The 21346-nt window shown below is 39.2% G+C and overlaps 1 protein-coding gene across 5 annotated transcripts; it reads right to left on the bottom strand.

The window, feature by feature from the left end:
* Window positions 1-412: 412 nt before the first annotated feature.
* On the bottom strand, window positions 413-19369 carry nadka (NAD kinase a). Of its 5 annotated transcripts, none has more exons than XM_026154273.1 (12): window positions 19315-19369; window positions 17699-17875; window positions 14728-14811; window positions 7048-7177; window positions 6822-6930; window positions 6633-6718; window positions 6449-6551; window positions 6162-6304; window positions 5547-5646; window positions 3537-3694; window positions 3267-3349; window positions 413-2857 (listed from the first exon to the last, which is right to left on the bottom strand). In XM_026154273.1, exons 1-12 carry the CDS (start codon window positions 19347-19349, stop codon window positions 2710-2712), a joined length of 1356 nt encoding a protein of 451 aa, XP_026010058.1. In that variant the 5' UTR covers window positions 19350-19369; the 3' UTR covers window positions 413-2709. The 5 variants fall into 5 exon arrangements, with proteins under 5 accessions (XP_026010058.1, XP_026010059.1, XP_026010060.1 ...); XM_026154274.1 differs by lacking the exon at window positions 19315-19369 and adding an exon at window positions 19167-19308; XM_026154275.1 differs by lacking the exon at window positions 19315-19369 and adding an exon at window positions 18876-19157.
* Between the last annotated feature and the right edge of the window lie 1977 nt (window positions 19370-21346).

Raw genomic sequence — 21346 nt, forward strand, 5'->3', positions numbered from 1 at the left:
TCTTTAGGCTCCTTGTTGCTGGAAACGTCACAAAACAGAGCTATCGGGTGAAAACTTATAACTTGGCGTGATGTACTTGTGTACGTGTGTACTTAAACATTTTGGGGAAACTGGACAGGACGAAGGACAAAAAAGTGGCAGGACTTTAAAAATAAAATAAAATACTGATCTACAGCAGGTGAACATTATCTGAAAGTTACGTCCTTAAGAAAGAGGGGGGGAAAGTCAGCAAAGACCTGACACGGGACCAGCTGATCCATCTACTTCTCACTGAAGCCTGCACTTCACTCCATGGCGTTGGGGGATCTCGAGTACCATGTGACTCAGGACTGTACTTAAAGTAACTCTGTGCAAATGCCCGTGATTTTAATCATATAACTGGTTTCATTTGTCGAAGCACATGATCAGACGGTTGTTGGTTAACCCTGTTTATTAAATGTTTTGGGAAAAATATCAGACTCCATATTAGAAACATTAACAAGTGTACTCATACAAAATTCCCATTTACAAAAGTGAAAAGCACTTTGAGAGTTGACAATGCTTCACAGAAGGGTCGTCAAAGCCTGGTTATCTTACTGAACTTCGCGTGTGTGTTTTTAAACTGAGATTAAACAGTTCAGACCAACATTTGAAATAATTCTGCCACCGTCCACGTCAGAAATGACATTTTTCACTTTGTCCTGGAATGCATTTCAAGAGATATTTAACTCAGTTTGTACTTCTGTCCAATGACACCGTGCTAGAAATTCAGTTGGATGAGCAGAACTACTAAAAGCAGATTGGTCTTCATCAGTGAAACAGAATTTACAACCAAAGAATGTAAAAGAAAAAGTACTAAATAGATTTATTATCCATTAGTAATACATTAGAAACTGTTAATAAACACATGAACTTTACAAAATACATCTTATTCAAACATTACATTTATATACATACTCAAAGGTTTAAGGAATAATTAGCTGTTAGTGCTCGGGTGGTTTTTGTTTAGCGTTACAGATGAAAGCTATTCATCTTTTCACCCTGACACAGTTTGTTGAGCCAATTCACAACACATATATATTAACTTCCGGGCACTAAGCCCGAACAGACATGTAAGGCAGGCCACCTCAAAGTAATCACGAAAGGCAGCACAGGGGTAAACTGATAAGAACAGATCCAAAGTCTCACACACAGACCATTAAACCACCCACAGCCCACAGACATTGGTCTATAAAATATACTATGGCTTAAAGCACATTTTAAAAAGCAGACTTTAAAAATACAAAGTATGAAATACGAAGACTTCCAATCTGTGTTCTCTTAGCCTGGAATGGATACCGCCTCCTAGTGTTCACCCCGTGGTTGATAGTAGAGATATTACACAATGTAATAAATGACACAAACGAGTGACAATCAAGTGCTGTGAACAGCGCAGACAAACAGTCACAATGTGGTAACAATGAGAATGCACAAAAACACAAATCTGTGATTTTTGTTTTTGTTTTTAAAGTGTGGTGTAAACCTTGAAAAATATTACTTCTTTACATGAATGATACCAGTGTTTAAGGCACAGTCTGTAATGTTGTGTTGCTAGGTAGATGTACTTTAAATCTGCTCCTCCATGAGACGCAACTAAAAAAAAACTCTAAAAACAACATTTGCCTTTCATTGATAGCATTACATCCATATTTTTTTTTTTACCAGAGTTGGATCTTTCCTGGAAGGTGCAACTCTGCCGTCACCCCCACAGAGAGCTAGTTTTTACCCTGCCATCTGATTAAAAAGTGCTACGACACATCTGATAACCACCATCTGATAACCACAACTGACCTTTAAGTTTCAGTACAAGATCACTTCAAGTGTTGCATTTCCTTTTCATTTTTAGTCAAAACACTTTGTTAACAAGCTGAAGTTTCAACTTCAAGAAAGGAGAGGTTTTCACAGCATTCAGATCCTGGAGTAATAGTGGAACCAAACTCCATTCAAAAATCCATCGTTTTAAAAGTCTTACACACCTAATGTCCAGTGGGAACATTTGGGAAATTGTATTAATGCTTCAAAGTTCACAAAGAAAAAAAAAATTTATTTGGTTTAATTTTCTTTAACTAATGCTTTTAAAAATGCTCATTTGTTTTTATTTATTAAAGTCATATTTTGAATTTTAAGGGCATGTCGCAGCGTCCACATTTCAGCCAATTGCAGTCGTTACAGGAGCTTAGCTTTTTACTGTCGTGAACGAAATGTTTACCAAAAAACAAGAATGATGAAACAGTATTTTAGAAAGTAGGACTTAGTATTAGTTGTTTGTTTGTTTGTTTTTTTAATTAAAAGGACCTTGAATGCTTGTCCTTATTTTCTATCATATATGCACAGTGGTACACTGGTAGAGCTTCAAACTGCTCAGTCATTTTTTTCCTTCTAGTTTTGGGTATTTATGATGTCAGTGAGAACAGACAATCCCTAACCTTCTGTTTACAAAGCGCAGCCAATCAAAAGAAAGCTGTCTTCATGAGGGGGTGGGGGAACTAAAACTGTTGCCATGAAGGTGGATGAAATGAGGGGCTGTAGCAACCTCGTTTTACTGAAAACTATTATAACAGATTTTTTTATTTTTTTGAAGAGAGTTTGGTGAGACCTTCTATCCGTAAAAGATGGAAAAAAAAGAAAAAAAAATGGCACAGAGAACGGTCAAGCTAAAACCAAGACTTTAAGGAGACCCCGAAGAAGGCCTCAGAATTCCTCATCCTCTGAGCTGAGGTAGTTCTGCTTCTTCCTCACGTTCCAGTGTAAGCACTGGGCCAGGCTCTCGAACCAGTCATTAACCGGGTCCCGGAAGCAGATCGATGGAACGGGGAAGCAGGAAGTGGTGATGGTAATACTGGAGCAAGAATTGAAATGGGAAAAAAATAAATAAATAAATGAAAGGAGTTGTACTTTTTAAGGACTGAACAAGGAAAGAAAATGTTCATTGTTTGCAGTCTCAACAAAAGAGGTGTTGTCTTCAAACTTCCTTATAAAAAAAAAAAAAAGAAGAAGAAAACAGCAGGCACTTACTGAGGAATCCTGGCAGCTCTCTTCCAATAACCAGAAAGCTGATTATGTTTTTGCTGAGTTACATAAAGGAAGAAGCTGGATCGGACTCAGGAGACACTCATGGACTCAAGCCCATTAAGGCAGGTTGATAAGGTTACATAACAAAGCCTTTAAGTGTTGAGGCAGCTGCAGGGGCGTTAAACTTATCAAGTGTGTGTCTATGTCTATATCATGGCCTCGGCATCCAGACTAACCTGTCCCCGTGGCAGATCTCTTGTCTCTTTCGTCCATCAAACGACACCCATGCTGTGTTTCTGGCGTCACATGAGAGCATTATCTGAGAGGCAACGCAGAAAAAAAATGCAGAAGTCACAGAAAGAACATGCTTCATCTTTTGTGTGTGTGGCGTTACCGCTCAGATTCAAACGAGATCTACTTGTAAGACTTGCCTGTTTCTTGTTAAAACAAATAAATAATAGCAAATGCACGTGATGAATGAGCTTTTTTGGCAAGTTCGCCAGTACCTTGAGCTCCACCCCGGCCGGCACCACGATTGGTCTGAAGGAGAGAGAGTGCGGGCAGATGGGGGTGATCATGATGGCTGGGACGTTGGGATGGATCATGGAAGCTCCTGCTGCCACTGCGTACGCTGTGCTGCCTGTGGGTGTGGAGACTATCACACCTGAGTGGACAGAGATGCAAAAGCACATTTTCACTGAAGCCCAGGTACTTAATGCACTGAGCCATCAAAAGAGTGTAACGAAGGGCAAAGTTCAGCCTGCATCTCTGACTGACCGTCACCCCTTAATAATTCTTGTGCAGAAGAAGAACTTTGTGCAGAAGCTTCTAGACATTTTTCTTCCTAAAATAAAAAAGCCAAACCTTTGCAGTGACTCATGGATATCCTGAACACTTAAGAGTCCCAGAGAGCAGCCATTTGGCTTTTCTACCTTTAAAACCCACCATTTCTAATTCCATTGTTTTCATTCAAATTCCATTGTTTTCATTCAAATTCCCTTGTTTTCATTCAAATTCCATTGTTTTCATTCAAATTCCATCGTTTTGATTCTATTTCCCTTGTTTTCATTCAAATTCCATTGTTTTCATTCAAATTCCATTGTTTTCATTCAAATTCCGTTGTTTTGATTCAAATTCTGTTGTTTTCATTCAAATTCTGTTGTTTTCATTCAAATTCTGTTGTTTTCATTCAAATTCCATTGTTTTCATTCAAATTCCGTTGTTTTCATTCAAATTCTGTTGTTTTCATTCAAATTCCATTGTTTTCATTCAAATTCTGTTGTTTTCATTCAAATTCCGTTGTTTTCATTCAAATTCTGTTGTTTTCATTCAAATTCCATTGTTTTCATTCAAATTCTGTTGTTTTCATTCAAATTCTGTTGTTTTCATTCAAATTCCATTGTTTTCATTCAAATTCTGTTGTTTTGATTCAAATTCTGTTGTTTTGATTCAAATTCCATTGTTTTCATTCAAATTCCATTGTTTTCATTCAAATTCCATTGTTTTCATTCAAATTCCGTTGTTTTCATTCAAATTCCGTTGTTTTCATTCAAATTCTGTTGTTTTCATTCAAATTCCATTGTTTTCATTCAAATTCTGTTGTTTTCATTCAAATTCCGTTGTTTTCATTCAAATTCTGTTCTTTTCATTCAAATTCCATTGTTTTCATTCAAATTCCATTGTTTTGATTCAAATTCTGTTTTGTTCATTCAAATTCTGTTTTGTTCATTCTAATTCCGTTGTTTTCATTCAAATTCCATTGTTTTCATTCAAATTCTGTTGTTTTCATTCAAATTCCATTGTTTTCATTCAAATTCTGTTGTTTTCATTCAAATTCTGTTGTTTTGATTCAAATTCCATTGTTTTCATTCAAATTCCATTGTTTTCATTCAAATTCCATTGTTTTCATTCAAATTCTGTTGTTTTCATTCAAATTCCATTGTTTTCATTCAAATTCTGTTGTTTTCATTCAAATTCTGTTGTTTTGATTCAAATTCCATTGTTTTCATTCAAATTCCATTGTTTTCATTCAAATTCCATTGTTTTCATTCAAATTCTGTTGTTTTCATTCAAATTCTGTTGTTTTGATTCAAATTCCATTGTTTTCATTCAAATTCCATTGTTTTCATTCAAATTCTGTTGTTTTCATTCAAATTCCATTGTTTTCATTCAAATTCTGTTGTTTTCATTCAAATTCCATTGTTTTCATTCAAATTCTGTTGTTTTCATTCAAATTCTGTTGTTTTCATTCAAATTCCATTGTTTTCATTCAAATTCCATTGTTTTCATTCAAATTCCATTGTTTTCATTCAAATTCCATTGTTTTCATTCAAATTCTGTTGTTTTCATTCAAATTCTGTTGTTTTCATTCAAATTCCGTTGTTTTCATTCTAATAAGCACATAGTGAAGCAAAACTGTTGTTAGCCTTATCAGCACGCAGCACTGATCTGATTTCACTGTCAGCACGCCCTGATTCTGGACGGCCTCGAAGTCTCCGCGCTCTCATGCCACTCACCATCTCCCTGCACCGTAGTAATGAGGTGTCCATCCAAGAACAGGTCTACGTTAGAGAGATAGGAGGAGGGTCCTCGGTCCACCACCACCTCATTCAGTACCTGCAGATTTGTGGGAGGGAGGAGAAAAAAAAAAAAAGAAAGAAAAAAAAAAAAAAAAAAAAAAAAAATAACACAATTCACACATCAAACGATTTTCAATTTGCCACAACCCCCATGTCTGCTGATATGATGTCACCCACTCGCACCACATTGTTGGATTTGTGCCAGTACAAATATTTGTCAGAAGCCATTAACCTCATACGTGCGGTCAGAGCTACATTTCGCTAATGACTCAGTTTGCTCCTGCCGCTCTTTAAACAGCAGGTTAACAGCCTGCAGGCGCCTTCTTTGAAGACGGCCGAGTCAGGACGAGCAAACTGCATTAGCGAGCCGTTTTGACCTATTTTTAGCGCGGGCTGAGGCTGCGAGGGGAGCTGGACCCTGCAGTTATGTGACAAAAACTTTTATCGGAGAACCAGAAGCTCTAACCTACAGGGGACAATCGTCTGTGAATCTGCATTCTGCAGCAGGAACAGTTTGAATGTCTATGTCCCAATGCGAGGTGGACACATTACCTGATACTGCATGGCTTTGCGGCTACTTTCAATGTCCCCGTTGGTCAAAATGATCCCCTTTTCGTCCACCCTGGACTTCTTTTCCCAGTTCTCTTTGAGCACCCGCACTTTCAAGCGACTTCTTAAGACAATGGCAGCGTTACCTGCAATCAGTACAAATGCTTTAAGCTTCCTTTACGGAAAATAACACACAAAAACTTTCAGCTACGCAAAAAGAATGGAAAGATTTGTACAAGTAGGTCATACAAACATGGAGGCTGAAAGACCAGTTAGAAAACATTCATTACCTTCAATAATTTGGTTGACCTGAGACTGGTAGTTTTCAAATTTGAATGGGGTCAGAAAGCCCAGGGAACCCAGGTGGAAGGACATGACTGGTGGAACGCTCTCCTACGATGGGAGGAGACGGTTATGTTTACAGCAGCAAAAGCAAAAACGCACAGAGTGCGGCGTGGGCAACCGGCTGAATACCTGGAAGAGCGAAGATGCGTACAGCAAAGTTCCATCTCCACCGAGACAGATTATAAAGTCTACACGGTTGGAGATGTCGTCGAGATCTAAGAGATATGTAGACAACAGCTCATTTAAATCTCTTATTTTAAAAAAAGAAAAGTTATAAACACTTCATGTAACTGGATCAGAGATGACTGGTGTCCCTACCTTCTCTGAAAGTGCAGAATTTCTTTGTAACGGCCGCAAAGTTTTCATCGCCTGAAATGGCTGGGTCCTCCAGGACTTTCTTTTCCACGTAAACAATCATGCTTTTCACCTAAATGACACACGACAATCGAGAGCCTGTTATTTTTACTGGACATGCGGTATAACATTAACACTCAGCAGCTTCCCACCAACAAACGCTGCCCCCCGCCCTTCGGTTTGTGGTTACCTCGGTGAGGAACCTGCAGAGCTCTTTGAAAGGCTGTAGCAGACTGGCATCTCGGATCTTCTTGATGACAAGGACACTTTTTGGTGGTTTGTTCCACGTCAGCCTCTGGCTGGCGGGATCCTGAATGTGCCTGAACAAAGAAACAGGTCCGAACAAAGACATCGTCACTTGGTGCAAAACGGCACCGAGCTGCATCACCGGCTTACGTAAAGGGCCTGGGACGTGAGCACCGAGATCTTAGTCAACACATCTTGTATCAGCTAACTGAAAATTCCTCTTGTTCATCGCCACCAAGGCTGCTCAGAACCTATCCAATTAGACATGTCGGCTTACTGTCTAGCTCTGCTGCCACACACTTGTGAATCTGTCTGCAGGGTTCTGACTCAACCCCATGATCATCTCGGTTATTAAAATCCTTACAAAACTGCAAAATATGCAAGAAAAAACAAACAAACATCTGATTAAAACGTTGAAGTAGAAACTAACAGGACGGATGAAACTCTCACAGGTTAAAAAGAGATAAGTCTGCTGACCTGAGTTAGTTACAGCTCTGCCATACATATTAGGAACTTAATGACTCTAGAATCAGCTGATTCTAGTTTCTGTACAAGCAGTTCCTATGCAAGAAGCTGGTTTTACAGCCCTGGAAATATATGCAATTAAAGTTACAGGAGTGGAAAGTCAGAAATTATTCAGGCTCCGTCACCAGTAGCATAACTGCACAGTCAAACATACTCATTATTTTTTATTTATTTTAAAAACACACTTTCATATAAGAGCTTTTTAAAATCCTTCCTTATTGATTTTAATCAAACCGCATCTACACATTTCAGTAAATCCTTTAATAAACGTTTGGATCAAACCACTAAAGCCACTTAAAATGCATGATACAATAGGAGTATTATGCACCGACCCAGCATTAGCTTTGAAACAAAATGAACATTAATTAGCTTAGCATCAGCATGACTTTTTGTGGGGTGTTGAGCCTCGTTACAGTCAGGTGGCTAAATTACCGAGAGGAATAGATTTTCACAGAACAACTTCTCCCTTATCTGTTATCAATAAAACTTCAACATTTCAATTTCAGCTGTAGAACGAGCATAGACCTCAGGAATGAAATAAAATCATGTGGCTATCCTGGTGCAAAAACTTCCAAAACTACTCATGACAAGACTTCAGCGCATTCATGGATACAGTTGGACATAATAATTATTAAGTAATGCATTAACCTACATGAGTATTTCTGTGAAATCAGCACTGAATGTGTGGGTGACCACAGGAATCAGACAAAGTACCAAATCATATCTGTGGTGCTGAAGTTGTTCCATCAGCCTGTAACGGTTCTTCCCTCCGTGAGTGTGTTGAGACCTTACATCTCTACATATAGTTTACAGCTTTCTGTCAACAGCAAATGCACATGACCTGCTATTTTTTTTTAATGCTAAAAATTTGGAAGTTGCAGCAACAACCACACTGACCCGCTTTTTCACTTCTTCTGAATCAATGTCACAGGAATCAACGCAATAGATTGACTCAACATCCTTAAAGCTTTAATCCTCACCCGAGGACATATTACATGCTTCTAAAACAGCTGCCACACTGTTAAAGCAACACACTCCGACTAACCCCATATGATAAAACAGTGACCAGTGTTTAAACCCCCCCCCCCCAAAAAACCCCCCACAGCAAACACACCTACGAAACTCCCACCATAACAGATGAAAAAGCAATGACACATTCAGTTCCCCTTTCTTTAAAAAACAAAAAAACCCTAAAATGACGTAAAGACAAAATACCCCCAAACTCAAAATTAGAACAATCACAGATTACTTACAAAGGCTGTGAGGGCTGGTACATTCTTTAAAACAAGAGGACTAGTTACATGTAGTAAAACATTTCGAATGATTTGGCTCTGACTGACCTGAACACACACACACACACACACACACACACACACACGTGTCCAAACATCTAAAACTGAGCAGTGCAGGCCTGCTTTTAAACACAATCACATGAGACAAAAGCAAAACTTCATTAGCATTTGAAGCAGCGACAAGCTGTGATCCATTCATGGACAGTTTCTCCTCTGACCACCTCAAAGCATGCTCAGCCTGACCTTCCCCTTTCAATCAGTAAGCCCGGCACACATAAACAACAACTTTTAAATGTTTATTTTTGTTACCGAGCCGCAAAAATAAAGTGGAATTCTCTGTCTAAACTTAAGAAGCAGTTTAATATTACCTACACTGCAGGTCACTGGAGTGCAACTCTCTGAACATCTGTCTGGCAGCGGTGGCATGCCAGTTAATATTTCACCTATTGAACATGTTCTCTCTGTTGAGAAAGACAGAAGATGCTAGAAAGCCTTCTCACCATTTCCAGACCCTGTTCTCGCTGTGGCTCGCAGGAGCGTCCTGCAGTACACACTGGTTGAACTTCATAACTGTACACATGTAACGGAGATGCTGCTTCAGGATGACTCAGCTGGAGAACGGGGCTCTGTCGTCGTGGCCCTTTCTGACAAAACAGTTCATTCCGCTTCTAACTACTTCCTTGAAAGCTGCACATTATAGCAGCTGAATCAGTTTGCTTCCTGAAGTCCAGTCGCGAGTCAGCCACCGGCAGTCTGAGAGGCTGGAAGTGTCTCCATGCGCTGAAAACAACTAACAACAACAAGCAGCAACGCCACCCCTGCTGATGGATCCTCTGTGGCTATATTTGGCCCAGCGAGGACTTAACACTAAACCTTCCTGTTGCATTCTGCTGCTGAATCAGACCTCTCACTCATCTTAAAGTTGACTTCATCGCAGACTCCGCCCACTCTGCTGTACTGAACCCGCCCATTTCTGGGAAGGACCTTCCTTGTCAGACAGGTGTGATTATCTCAAACACTGAAACCACGCCGGTACAACTCGGACCTGGTACAATGCAATGAAAGGCCTCTTAGACCAATGGGCATGACAGATGACTAATGTGATCTGTCAGCTTAAGAAAGGAAACAATCAAACACATCAACAGAGCTTTTGTTAGGAAATTATGCAATTCTGGGTTATGGTATTACACCAGGATCTATTTGAACTTCCTCATGCTCTACGGTAAGCAGAGAGAGACTTAAACAATATGGACTTTATTGAGAGGATAAACATTATAGCATAAAAATCACATTTCACACATGATATAATGGGAACCTACAGTGTGACTGTAACAGGAAACACAAATAAGTCACAAACCAAATAAGAAGTTGCCTTCAGACATTAGCTGTCCTTAGTCTCCCCGCTGACATTTTCACATCAGTGTACATTTATATAATTAGAAAAAACTGAGCTGAGTCAAAGTTTATGAATAGTACCTGCTGTAAAATATTTTTGGGGCATTTCTGGGAGTCCTTTAGAAAGTGATCATCCTCAATCTTCCACTAAAACCTAACATTACAGTAAATTTCTATGAAGCAAACAAACAAAAAACCCAACTAATTTGAACTCTTCTTATTCTCTGCACGCTTAATTTAGCCTGTTTTTGCACCAGATGCCCTTCCTGACAACCCTAAATGGATTTGTGTCTCCTCCCAAAATCACAAATGTGTAAATCACTACACCTGTTCACTGGTATGCTAGTAATGCACACTCTGTTTCTTATCTCTGCTTGTGTGAACTGCTCACGCTTGGTGCATCTCATTGGGCTTTACCTCAAAATAATATATTAAACATATTGTCACTACCATTGGGCCACTCTGGATAATTAAGTAGTTTTGATCACAAGGAATTAAACGTACTTGTAGATTTAATAAAAGGCCAGGTTTAATTTGGTTCAATTAAATCTCTACTTAGTGGGAAAAAATTAACATAAGTTCTGATTATGTTTTAGCACATGTAGGCATGACATAAGCACTCTGTGTGCATTCAGCGGTACTTCGGATTTGACTACAGTTGCCTCAGCTCTCGTCTTTCAAGTGGAAGTCAACAAAGCAATGAGGCACAACACAGAACAAAGGGAGTAGCATGGCTGGTCTTCAGAACAATGCACTGTGAAGTTTTCAGGGTGTATTTAGGGTGTCGGGTATCAATGTGGCCACATGTGTCTGCAGTTCCCCGAAACAAGCCGACAATGAGTGAAACAAGGCTGCATCCATCTGCTTTGAGCACTCACAGCCTCACCCTTCCACAGAGTGTGATGTAAGAGGCGAGTTTCCAGTTAGGAAGGTCTAAACTGGTGCTGCTTTACCTTTAATCACATTTCCTTCTTCCTACTGCCCTAAAGCATAGCACCTACTGGTCACAGCAGCTGAGGGTCCACAGTAGGTGCAAACATTACACTTGTAAACACTGAATATGTGAAACCAGGTTATCCTGAAAAGAACTACAGTGCAGCCTTTGGAATAAAGATAGTCTGGTTTTGCTACTTTTAACCTGTCGAGCAGCTTTAAGGGAGCTAATCTGCCTGAACAAACGCAGACACTTATGTGATTGATCGAGTCAAGAGATCAACAGTTTGAATGTCAAGACTTTCCTAACTGCAGCACGATGAGTGATCTAGGGCACAATCAAATAAGGTGACTCGTGTATATGACAGTGATGCCACAGTGACTGTAAGAAACAAGTAGTGCTGACGCCTTGAACAACATTATCAAAATATGTTGGATTGCATGCTATCTTTTATGCAGAGAAACTACTGGATTCCTGTACATGAAAGTTGAAAAGGTGATTCCTTTGCAAATTGGTGAGCATCCAAGATTTGAGGAAACTTTGGCTTTTTAAAAAAAATGTATCAACAAAAAAAATGACCAAGAGACTGACAGCAGAAAAGATGGACGTAACCACGGCGACATCACCCAATCTGAAGCCGTGACATGATCGGTCCTGCCGCCTTCATCTTTGGTTGCAAACAACAGGATGTGACAAAAAGGGGCAGGAATGACCACAAAGCTCCTACGCTTATTCGCTAATGGTTTGTGAGTGATCACCTTTTGGCCAGTGAGTGTGTAGATAACACTATTTTGAAACATAATGACAAGGATTTACAACAAACAGACTTCCTCTCTTTTTTTTTTTCTTTTTTTTTTGTAAATTGAGTGGGACGTTAAACAAGTGACCGAGCCCATAAACTCGCTAGGAAAGCGTTATGTTTTCCCACAGACGTCTATAGGACCACAAAGGTTTTTGCAGCCACAGCTATGACCATTTTTTGACCTTCAGGTAGAATGCAGGTTTAAGACATTTACACTCTGGCTGCTTTTTTTTTTTTTTTTTTAATTACGGTTTATGCTTGTGTCCATGAAACCAGCCATTACCACAGGAACATAAGAAGAAAAAAAAGAAAAGCATGCTGTTGCAAGTTGTGTTACTAAATAGTCAATTAAAATAATTTTTAATGTTTATGGAGGCTCAGAAAGACACAACGGTCAAACGGTAACAGCTTAAACATAGTGAAAGTGTCACATAGCCAAGTAATTATAAAGTTCAGCAATGTGAAAGGGACCCATAACGCTTCTCTTATTCTGGGTATTTTGCTCAACACACAGGACACAAAGAACAGTGAAGCTGTTTTCAGCCACACGAGAAGAACTGAACAGAAATCGTTGTTGATATGCTCAATCTAAACAGTTGTAAAAGTCATTATTCGAACCTTCACGTTCCCTTCTTTCTATTTGACAACGCAACACAGCGTTCTTCGATGCTACACGTTATGTTTAAAGGTAGATGCGCAGCAGGACACTCACTTATCATCCAGACACGGCAACCAAGAAATTTATGAGGCCAAACAATCAAACACTCTTAAGTAGTCAAGGCACATGACCTTAAACCTCAAATAAAGCATGGAGTGATCTGAGGTTAAAATTAAAATAAAATAAAAGAATTAAAAAAAAAGAATTTCTCAAACCTGCAGCTAGTCTGCACTTTTTGCTTTTCTAAATTTGCATTTCACAGCACACTAAACCCAGCGTGCCTCTGACAGATTTGTCAGACAGATTCAAAAAAAGGAAAGCAGATGCGCTGATGTGATCCAATGTGTGATTATCACGAAGCACCCAACAGACTCATAAACACTAATAACCAAGCTCTGTTTAGAATGAAATCACTGATGACAAATTAATAAATGCCAACACAACAATGAAGAATGATGTTAGTGTAATGCTAAAGCTCATTTTGGATTCAAGGTTCCACTTTAAGCACTGAAACCGGCTGATAAAGACTAGACGTGAAGTACCAAACGATGTGCAACATGCTGCGTTTACACTTGGAAGTTACAAAAGAGGAAATTGGCACATTTACATGGAAGACTTGTTCTCATAAACTGATTATTTTAAAGAAGTGAATGATAATGATTTTTAAGCTGTGTTAACTAGTTTTACAGCAAAATTGCACTGGAGTTCAGAAACAATGGAGCATGTCAGTCATGACACCGACACATGCTTAACAGTATTTTTTCTACACTTGTTTCCTCATACTGGCGTGTCCTGCACAATGTGGACGGCTGATCAAGTTACTGATTAGTTAGTGTGCACATGGTCTTCAATCTTGTGCAGAACATTTAGCTAATCATTGTTAAAGGCGTTGGCTAAAAAATAAATAAATATATATATATATATATATATATATATATATATATATATATATATATATATTCGGCACGTTGGAGTATGTGCTGCATGTGCACGCGTTCAACGACCTGAGCTCTGAGGAATTTACCTGCTTTTGAAGATCAGCATGAAAACAGCCTCAGAGCATCAAACTCAGCTCAGGCTTTATTCTAGATTTAAAGTAAAACCTGACTCGAAACATGGAAACCTAAAGTGACTGTGTATTAGCAGTCAGCTGTATTAGCCCTGCTTTGCTTGTGTTAAATCTGTCTTAAAGGATTAAAAACAGTTCTACTCTTTCATTTATTTTATTTTTTTTATTTTTTTAACTGAACAGAAATGCATTTCTGTTTTTTGTTTAAAAAACAAAAACAGAAAAAAAAAATTGCTTTTTTAAGTGTAGAGTAGATCTATATGGGTCATTTAAAAAAAGAAAAGAGATCCAACAATAACTGAAATGAATGTGTACTTTATGACACTATTGTGTTGCTTTTATTATCAATACTGAGCCCACAGCACTTCCTTAGTGACAATCACTTATTTCAGATTATTTTTCTTTGTGCCTCTCCAAAAAAGGCCAGAAAAACAGACTCTGCTGCTAGCTTTAACTAGGCCTTAAAATCATCCAGATCTGAAAGGACTTGCAAAAGTTCAGATGGCACAAGTCTCACCGTGATGCTAAAAAGCTCCTTTATAGCCTTTAACGCTAATTTGACTGCAGCATTTAGACCCATTGTGCTACGAAAACTACACAAGACTGACATGCTAGATTAGCGTCAAAGTTAACTACAGGATTGCATAACTGAAGGTAAAAGAACTGGTCCAAAAGTTGACCACTCATGTCCTTATTTGCAATAGCCAATAAGGACATTAGCAACACTGCTCTTTTCTCTGCTCCAAAACCCTTTACAGGCCCAACCGGATTTCAAAGCAATGACACGATGCTTTGTTGTACAGGTGGGTTTTAGTGATGCAAAGACACACTAAACTCACTACTGTTCACTGTACAATGACTCACACTGAAACTAAAGCTTAGGAATGACTTCCAAAGGTGGACAACAATAAAAAAAATAAATAAAAAAAACTCTCCCTGTTTGACTTACATTACTGCATGTGGGTTCTGGAGCATGCATGCCTTGGGGCCGAATGTCGTCACAGGGCTCGGTCCATGAAGTGATTGAGTCCTCCTAAAAGACAGGATAAAAAAAAAACAAAAAAAAAAACATTCACATGTAAACACAGCAAGTAGTTGGGCAAGAACGCAAATGAAGACTCCAAGGCATTTTAAAATGATCTCATCTTACTCGAACTGCGCATAAGTTGACCCCACAACCTCTTCTACTGTCATCTGTTCGTTTACAGGAAACTGGAAGCTGAGCTCAAGACCAGACGATGTCACTCACCCTTTGATGCCGATGCTAGTCTCTAGAAATTCCCAAGTTACCAACTCTTTTTGTCAAAGTTTTCACCAAACAAATTACACTTTTAATTTCAGTTTTCAAGACAAAAAAAGAAGAAAAAAAAAAAGGGGAAGCGAAACAAAGGCTGTTGGAGACGTCTACAAAACAGAAGCGGAAGTTCAGAATTTACAGAATTCACAAATCAGCCGATATTTGCTTATTTTGTGTCTACTTAGCTTCGACACACCACTAGAGTCTCTATTTGTGTCACTGCGTCGATCTGAAAACCTTTCATTTGATAGGTGAAAGTGTAAACTGTGGTGCTACAGCCCAGTGCTTGAAATGTTCTTTGTTCAGATTTAGACTTTTTTGGGGCGTCTGTTTGTCGTAGGTGCAGCGTTAACAGTGCATCGGTGAAATTAAGCCCGACAAGCTGTTTTATAAGCCTTACTTATCCACTTACTTACTCTGGAGCTCACAGAAATCTGCTTTCTGCGCAGTGGAAAAAATGAAAATCTTAAGCACCTGTCTGTATTAGGCTTTGTTAACGCATTGTGACTGGAGTGTGGGGTCAAAAGGTCAGCGGTGGCATTCACTGACGGCGCAAACGCAGCCTTCATGCTGAATCACTCAATCAAATCCTCTTAGCCGTCTCACTCTGCGAATGCACCATCTGCCGTTTACGCGCTCTTAAAGCTGCACTGAACGATATTTTCATACAAACATGTAAAGAAACTAACGCGCAACGCCAGAGCCGCTGCTCACACTGACAAAAGCACTGACAGTTATCACCAAGTCTGCAACTCTACAGAGTCTGTTGCTGCTCTTGTTTCGCTCACTGCTTTGGTATTTGTCAGAACGCCAAAAAACTGGAGTCCAATGGGATGATGTGGAGAAAAGGCAAATGTTTTAAAGTGACAGCAGTTCGATCAACGATAAGCAGTCGTGAGCTTGTTTTAGGGTCATTTTTCCCCTCCAGTGGAGAAAAAACAAAAAGTAATGCAACTTTAAGAATTTTACATTCACCAAATGGGCAAAGGAAAAAAGAGAAGAGAAATAAAAAGATGAAGCTCTGACACTAAAGTACAAAAACAGAGTAAAGCTGTGTGTACTTTGGATTTGTGGTGGTAGCAACCAGAGAGCATAAAAAGTAAATGGCATTTAGTGACTTCAAGCAACTATGGGCAAAAAGACTGCTCAGGTCAGTCTCAGGTGAGAGACTGACGAGACTACCAATGAGACTTAAGCATATCGTTGATTGACATGTGACCAAACATAAGGCCAGGGGGACAGAATTGGCCTGGAAGGCTTTGGAAGATGCTTTACAGCTTTTCCTACTGACAAAGACCTCCACATGACCACTCATACCACACCAAACTAGTTAAGTGTTAGATAAACAATTAAATAATAGAAAGGTTCTCTATTATAGAAATCTATTTTTTTTTATAGTGGGTCCAAAAAAATTCTGTGAATTAACCAAACCCGAGACTTGCTGCTAAAACTGTACTTGACCTCTGACTAAATGTTTAGTTAAAGGGCAGTTTCACTGGTCCGGCCCACTTGAGATCTAAATGAGCTGTATCTGACCCACGATGTAAAATGAGTTTGACATCCTTGCATTAGACGGTCACCTAGGTTACCAGAGCCTACAACGTCCCCAAGCAACCAGCTGTGTACGTAAGCTTTACTTCTGCGTAACTTCTCGAGCAATCTGAGAATGTATCAATATTTCAGTCCAGCACTGGATCACAGTGCAGGTGGAGTCACAACATTTTTTTAAAACTACTCCAACAGAAGATATTGTATTGCGTTGTATTAGTAAAATAATACACAGATATCAAACTGTGATCCGCTTATCGTAAGCTCTGGTCTTATTGTAAGCTTTTAACTAAACTCACGTTAGTTACTTTTCAGCCAAGGAGGTCCACTTCACTTTTTGCTTTGCTACAATGAAAAGGGTCCTTTCCCAATTAGGATAAATTCCTCCTAAATCTTAATGCTTCTGAAAAAAAAACAAAAACCTTGCAACATGAACAGTTAGCAAACCAAAGAGGTGAAGTCAGATACCCACACAAATCCATTTCACAAAAGTCTCAGCTGCTGCAACTGTGATTGTGTCTCAACATTTTCCAATCTGCTTACAAGGTGGTAGCGCAGTAATGCAATCAGGTTAACCGATTGCATTACTGGACTATAGTCATGGCAACATGGACCATTTTAAAAAAAAGAAAAAAAACATCTGGATGTTTCAGGCTGAACACTTGGCATCGTTACATGTAGCGGGCCTCTTCGTGGCTGTTTGTATCTGTGTATGTGTGTGACAGAGTTACTGCAAATTTAGTGAGAAGTAATGAATTAATATCTTGACCTTTATAGCAACGCTGACCAACTGGACAACAACTTAAAGCATATTGTAAATCCAGCAAGCCCTGGTTTGTTTGCTTAAAGGTTAGTCTGCACCAGGGTCACGTCTCTGATAAGCAGGAGGTTTTGACCAGTGAATCAGCAATTTTTCACTCACACTCACACGACCATAACCCTAAGGAAAGATAAAAACGAGGGGTTGAAGTTATAAGTAATACTGTTCTTCTGACTTTGCACTTTAAACATGGCTCATTACCACCTTAAAAAAAAAAAGATAAAATCAAGTTTCATGTGTGGACAACTGCTTTACCTGTATTCAAAGGAGGTGCTGGCTGAGGAAGTGCTCAAGCTGCGGACTTTTCTGTTTCTTCGAGTCAGGTTGCGGGCAGGCACCTCCCCTCCATCACAGGTGGAGCAGGAGTATGGGGCAGATTCCACTCGCACGTCCTTTCCGCCCTCCATCTCACACAGCCAGGCTGGAGGTAAACTGACATGACACAGCAATCTTTCATGAGTAGAGCGATCAGGTGTCATGCAAAGTGTGACACCTGATCTGTATCTGTATAATATACAGGATATAAACTGCGACAAAGGAATGAAAACTAAGTGACAATAAATGCTGGGCGATGACGCACAACTGTGTGAGGCTGGTCGAAGATGATTTTCAAAGCCTTTTGTTCAAGTTATTTTGAATGTGGGAAAAATACAACAGTATGTATGTTTCTCACAATCGGCTCAGAATCAAAAGAAATGTGCCAATTTATGTATTCATCCCCACTGACACCCAAAGAAAATGATCACACAAAAGAGCTGCTGAAATAACATTTAATCGCAGCCTTAACAGATACAGGGACTATAGCATAAGAACTTAAAAATAGACTATAGCTAGTAATATTTACCTAGTGAAAGAGCTGGCAAAGTTGCACACATAAAATATATTTGTTCTTCAATTGCTAAATGCCAATTTTTTTAATTTGCGCCCTCTCCCCTCAATCACACTCCTCCCATGAGGTGCATCAACAGCAATGAGTTTGTCCTGATCTGCTCACTCTGTTCATTAACACCCTAGCAACCATTAATCAGCTCAGCTGGCAGAAACAACCCCGGCTCAGTGTATTGGCTGCATGCGCCAAACTTCATGTAATAAAACCAGCTTTTGTACTGATGGTCCAAAAGAGGCAAAAACTTACAGAACATCATTCCAACTATTATATACATAAAGAAAACACGAGCGAGTCTACAGCTCGGGTCACATAAAATCTACTGACGCGCTCAAATATTTCTATTCATTTTATTTTACTTCTATCGATCTTACAGATTACATCTCCCAGTAACCGGCGTTCACCAAATTACATAAGGGTTAATATGCACTCTTTTCTAAGTCGGTATTAAATTGAAATAAAAGTTTTTGTCCAAACAGTAAAAACTTCAAGTTAAGCCAAAATTAAGCTTCAACTAAATTATATTGGCTAAAGTTTTTTCCTTACCGTCAGCCAGCTAGAGAAAAAGATGCAACCTAGCTTACACAGGTTAATGTTTATTTTGCGCTTAACAGCCTCGTCTTTGCGATTTATCACTTTTCTAATGGTCGAACTGTCCCGTGTGGTCTACAACAGGACCTCCACCGACTTGCCTGACTATATAAACGGATGAATGGTGGCGACCACAGATATATCACCGGTTAGGCAACTGAGCTAGTTCCCAAGCTAAGCTAGCAGTTAGCCGTCCTGATCACAGAGCGTCACATCATCCAGCTGCACGGCTACCTATTTACTCACAACGTCACGGGAGACGACGCAAATCTGGCGCGCGGCAAAATCCCGCAGGATCAGAACTTCACCATTATTATTCGCTTTGATAATAATATAGTTACACCATCTCACTACTCAGGAATCAACAATCGCCTCGCAACTTCCTCATACTGACCAGCCAATCACGGGCTCCCTCTGCGCCGACGTCATATTGGACTACCACTCCAGGCTACAGCACCACAGGTTATACAGCATTCAGATTATATCACAGGACCAAACTACATTGTAGGTAAAAAATTATACGGCAAAGACATAAAGTTATAGCTGCTGCATGAATTAAGGGATTATTTTGGATTAATGATTCCACTATAGCCTCCAGGTTTAAATTTCTATCACCCCTCTTAATGATTAAACCGCAAAATAACCTTTATTCCGCTTTATTCTGTTTCTTTCCATTAAACAGTACTGTGCGGGAAAAAACATCCCTCATTTCTTTTATATTTTCCTTACAAGGGACTAGACTCTCCTTGTCATTTTTGAAAATGGTCTTTAGCAATGGTTCTGGTCTTTCATGGTTTTTCTTTGGGCATTGCTTTTTTACTCATTTTCCAGTCCGAGTACCTCACCATTTTGACAGATGCTGATTTTTTGTTTTGTTTTTTAGCCATTTAACATTCATATAGTCATTCAGCAATAAAAAAAAAGCTACCTTACTTGAGGGATGTACCAGGTGATTCTCAATTAGCTATTATATGAAAAGTTAACATGCAGCATGGTGTGCATGGTGTCTTTAAAAGAACATAGGAAAGTGGACAAGTGGGAGAGAAATGATAATCCTTCAGCAAATGAACAGTGTCTAAAAGTTGTGTCTTTAACAAATAGAAAAATCCAATCTGGCAAAGGAGAAATGGTCTCGGTGGAAGGGTGGCTGTTAAGAATCCATTATTAAGGAAGTGAAACTGGGAGAAAAGACTTGATACAGAACAGAACAAAAGCCAGCCAACATCCAAACCAAAGCTTTGAATGTGCGTCAAGAATCCCATAGAATTCAGCCTATTCCTGAAGATTACTTAAAGAAATTACAAAAACGTATAATATTGACTTTCAAGCTCATTAGAATTGTACAAACTCCGGTTTTGCCTTATTTCCGTGTATGTTTGAAACATGTTTCAAAAATCGCTGCACCCATTTCCCATTTTCTTAGAAAAATATGAAGAAATGAGGTGTGGCTCAAGACTTTTGCACAAAAACAAAAAATAAAGAATACTGTGGCAATTGTTACACACTTCAGTGTGCTTCAGTCAATCAGTACAACTTTACAGAGGTGGGAAATAACGGAGTACAAATACTAGAATTCACATTACTTTACCTAACTTTATGTTACTTAGGTTTAACATGTTTGAGGGAAGTTTTTATTTCCATCAAACATCATTGAGCCTAAATGGAGGGAACAATAACACAGAAAAGACAATGCTGTTGGTGTAGCCATCCCCGGAGCTTATCACATATGCAGAGATAAAATACAAAAAACAACAACATATTATTTATGCATCATTCACAGCACTATACTTACCAGTGGCTAAAGTGGAGCCTGTGTTGTACTTCAGGATCTAGTTCGCACTACAGAGACACATGCTGCAGCAGGTCATTTCAAATGCAACATTTCTAACAGCTGGACAGATATCAGCACACACACAAGCCGTTTGTATGCAGTTTGACTCACGGTGTGTTGCCAGCTAAAGGTTCAGCTGCTGCATTTCCCAGGGAGCGAAAAGAAAGAAGCAAAGAAACCTCAGAGATGGAGAAAGATAAGAAAGACAGGATGGGAGGCAGAAGAAACGTTAGATTTAAAGGTAAGAACTGCTCAGTGACACCAGATTTAAAGATCATCATTTTAATCACATATTGGGTCCGTATATGATGGTAAGTTATGGTGTATAGCCTACTGTGTGTTATTCGAAGACTGAGCAGCTTAGTGCATATAAAGAGGTTGGCTCGCTGTACTGTGGTGAATTTAAAGTAAAGCACTGCTTTGGACTTAACACCACAGTGACTGTAGTGTTCATGGTCAGAGATTACATCAAGGGTACATCAAGTGTAGCAGAGATGAATTTAGATGTAAGCGATTAAGCTTCGATTCATTTACTGAATCTTTATACCAACTGTGTGCTGTGTAGTAAAAAGACAGTATAAACAGTATACCATGG

Source organism: Astatotilapia calliptera, chromosome 20 (genome assembly GCF_900246225.1).
Source record: "Astatotilapia calliptera chromosome 20, fAstCal1.2, whole genome shotgun sequence".
NCBI lineage: Eukaryota > Metazoa > Chordata > Actinopteri > Cichliformes > Cichlidae > Astatotilapia > Astatotilapia calliptera.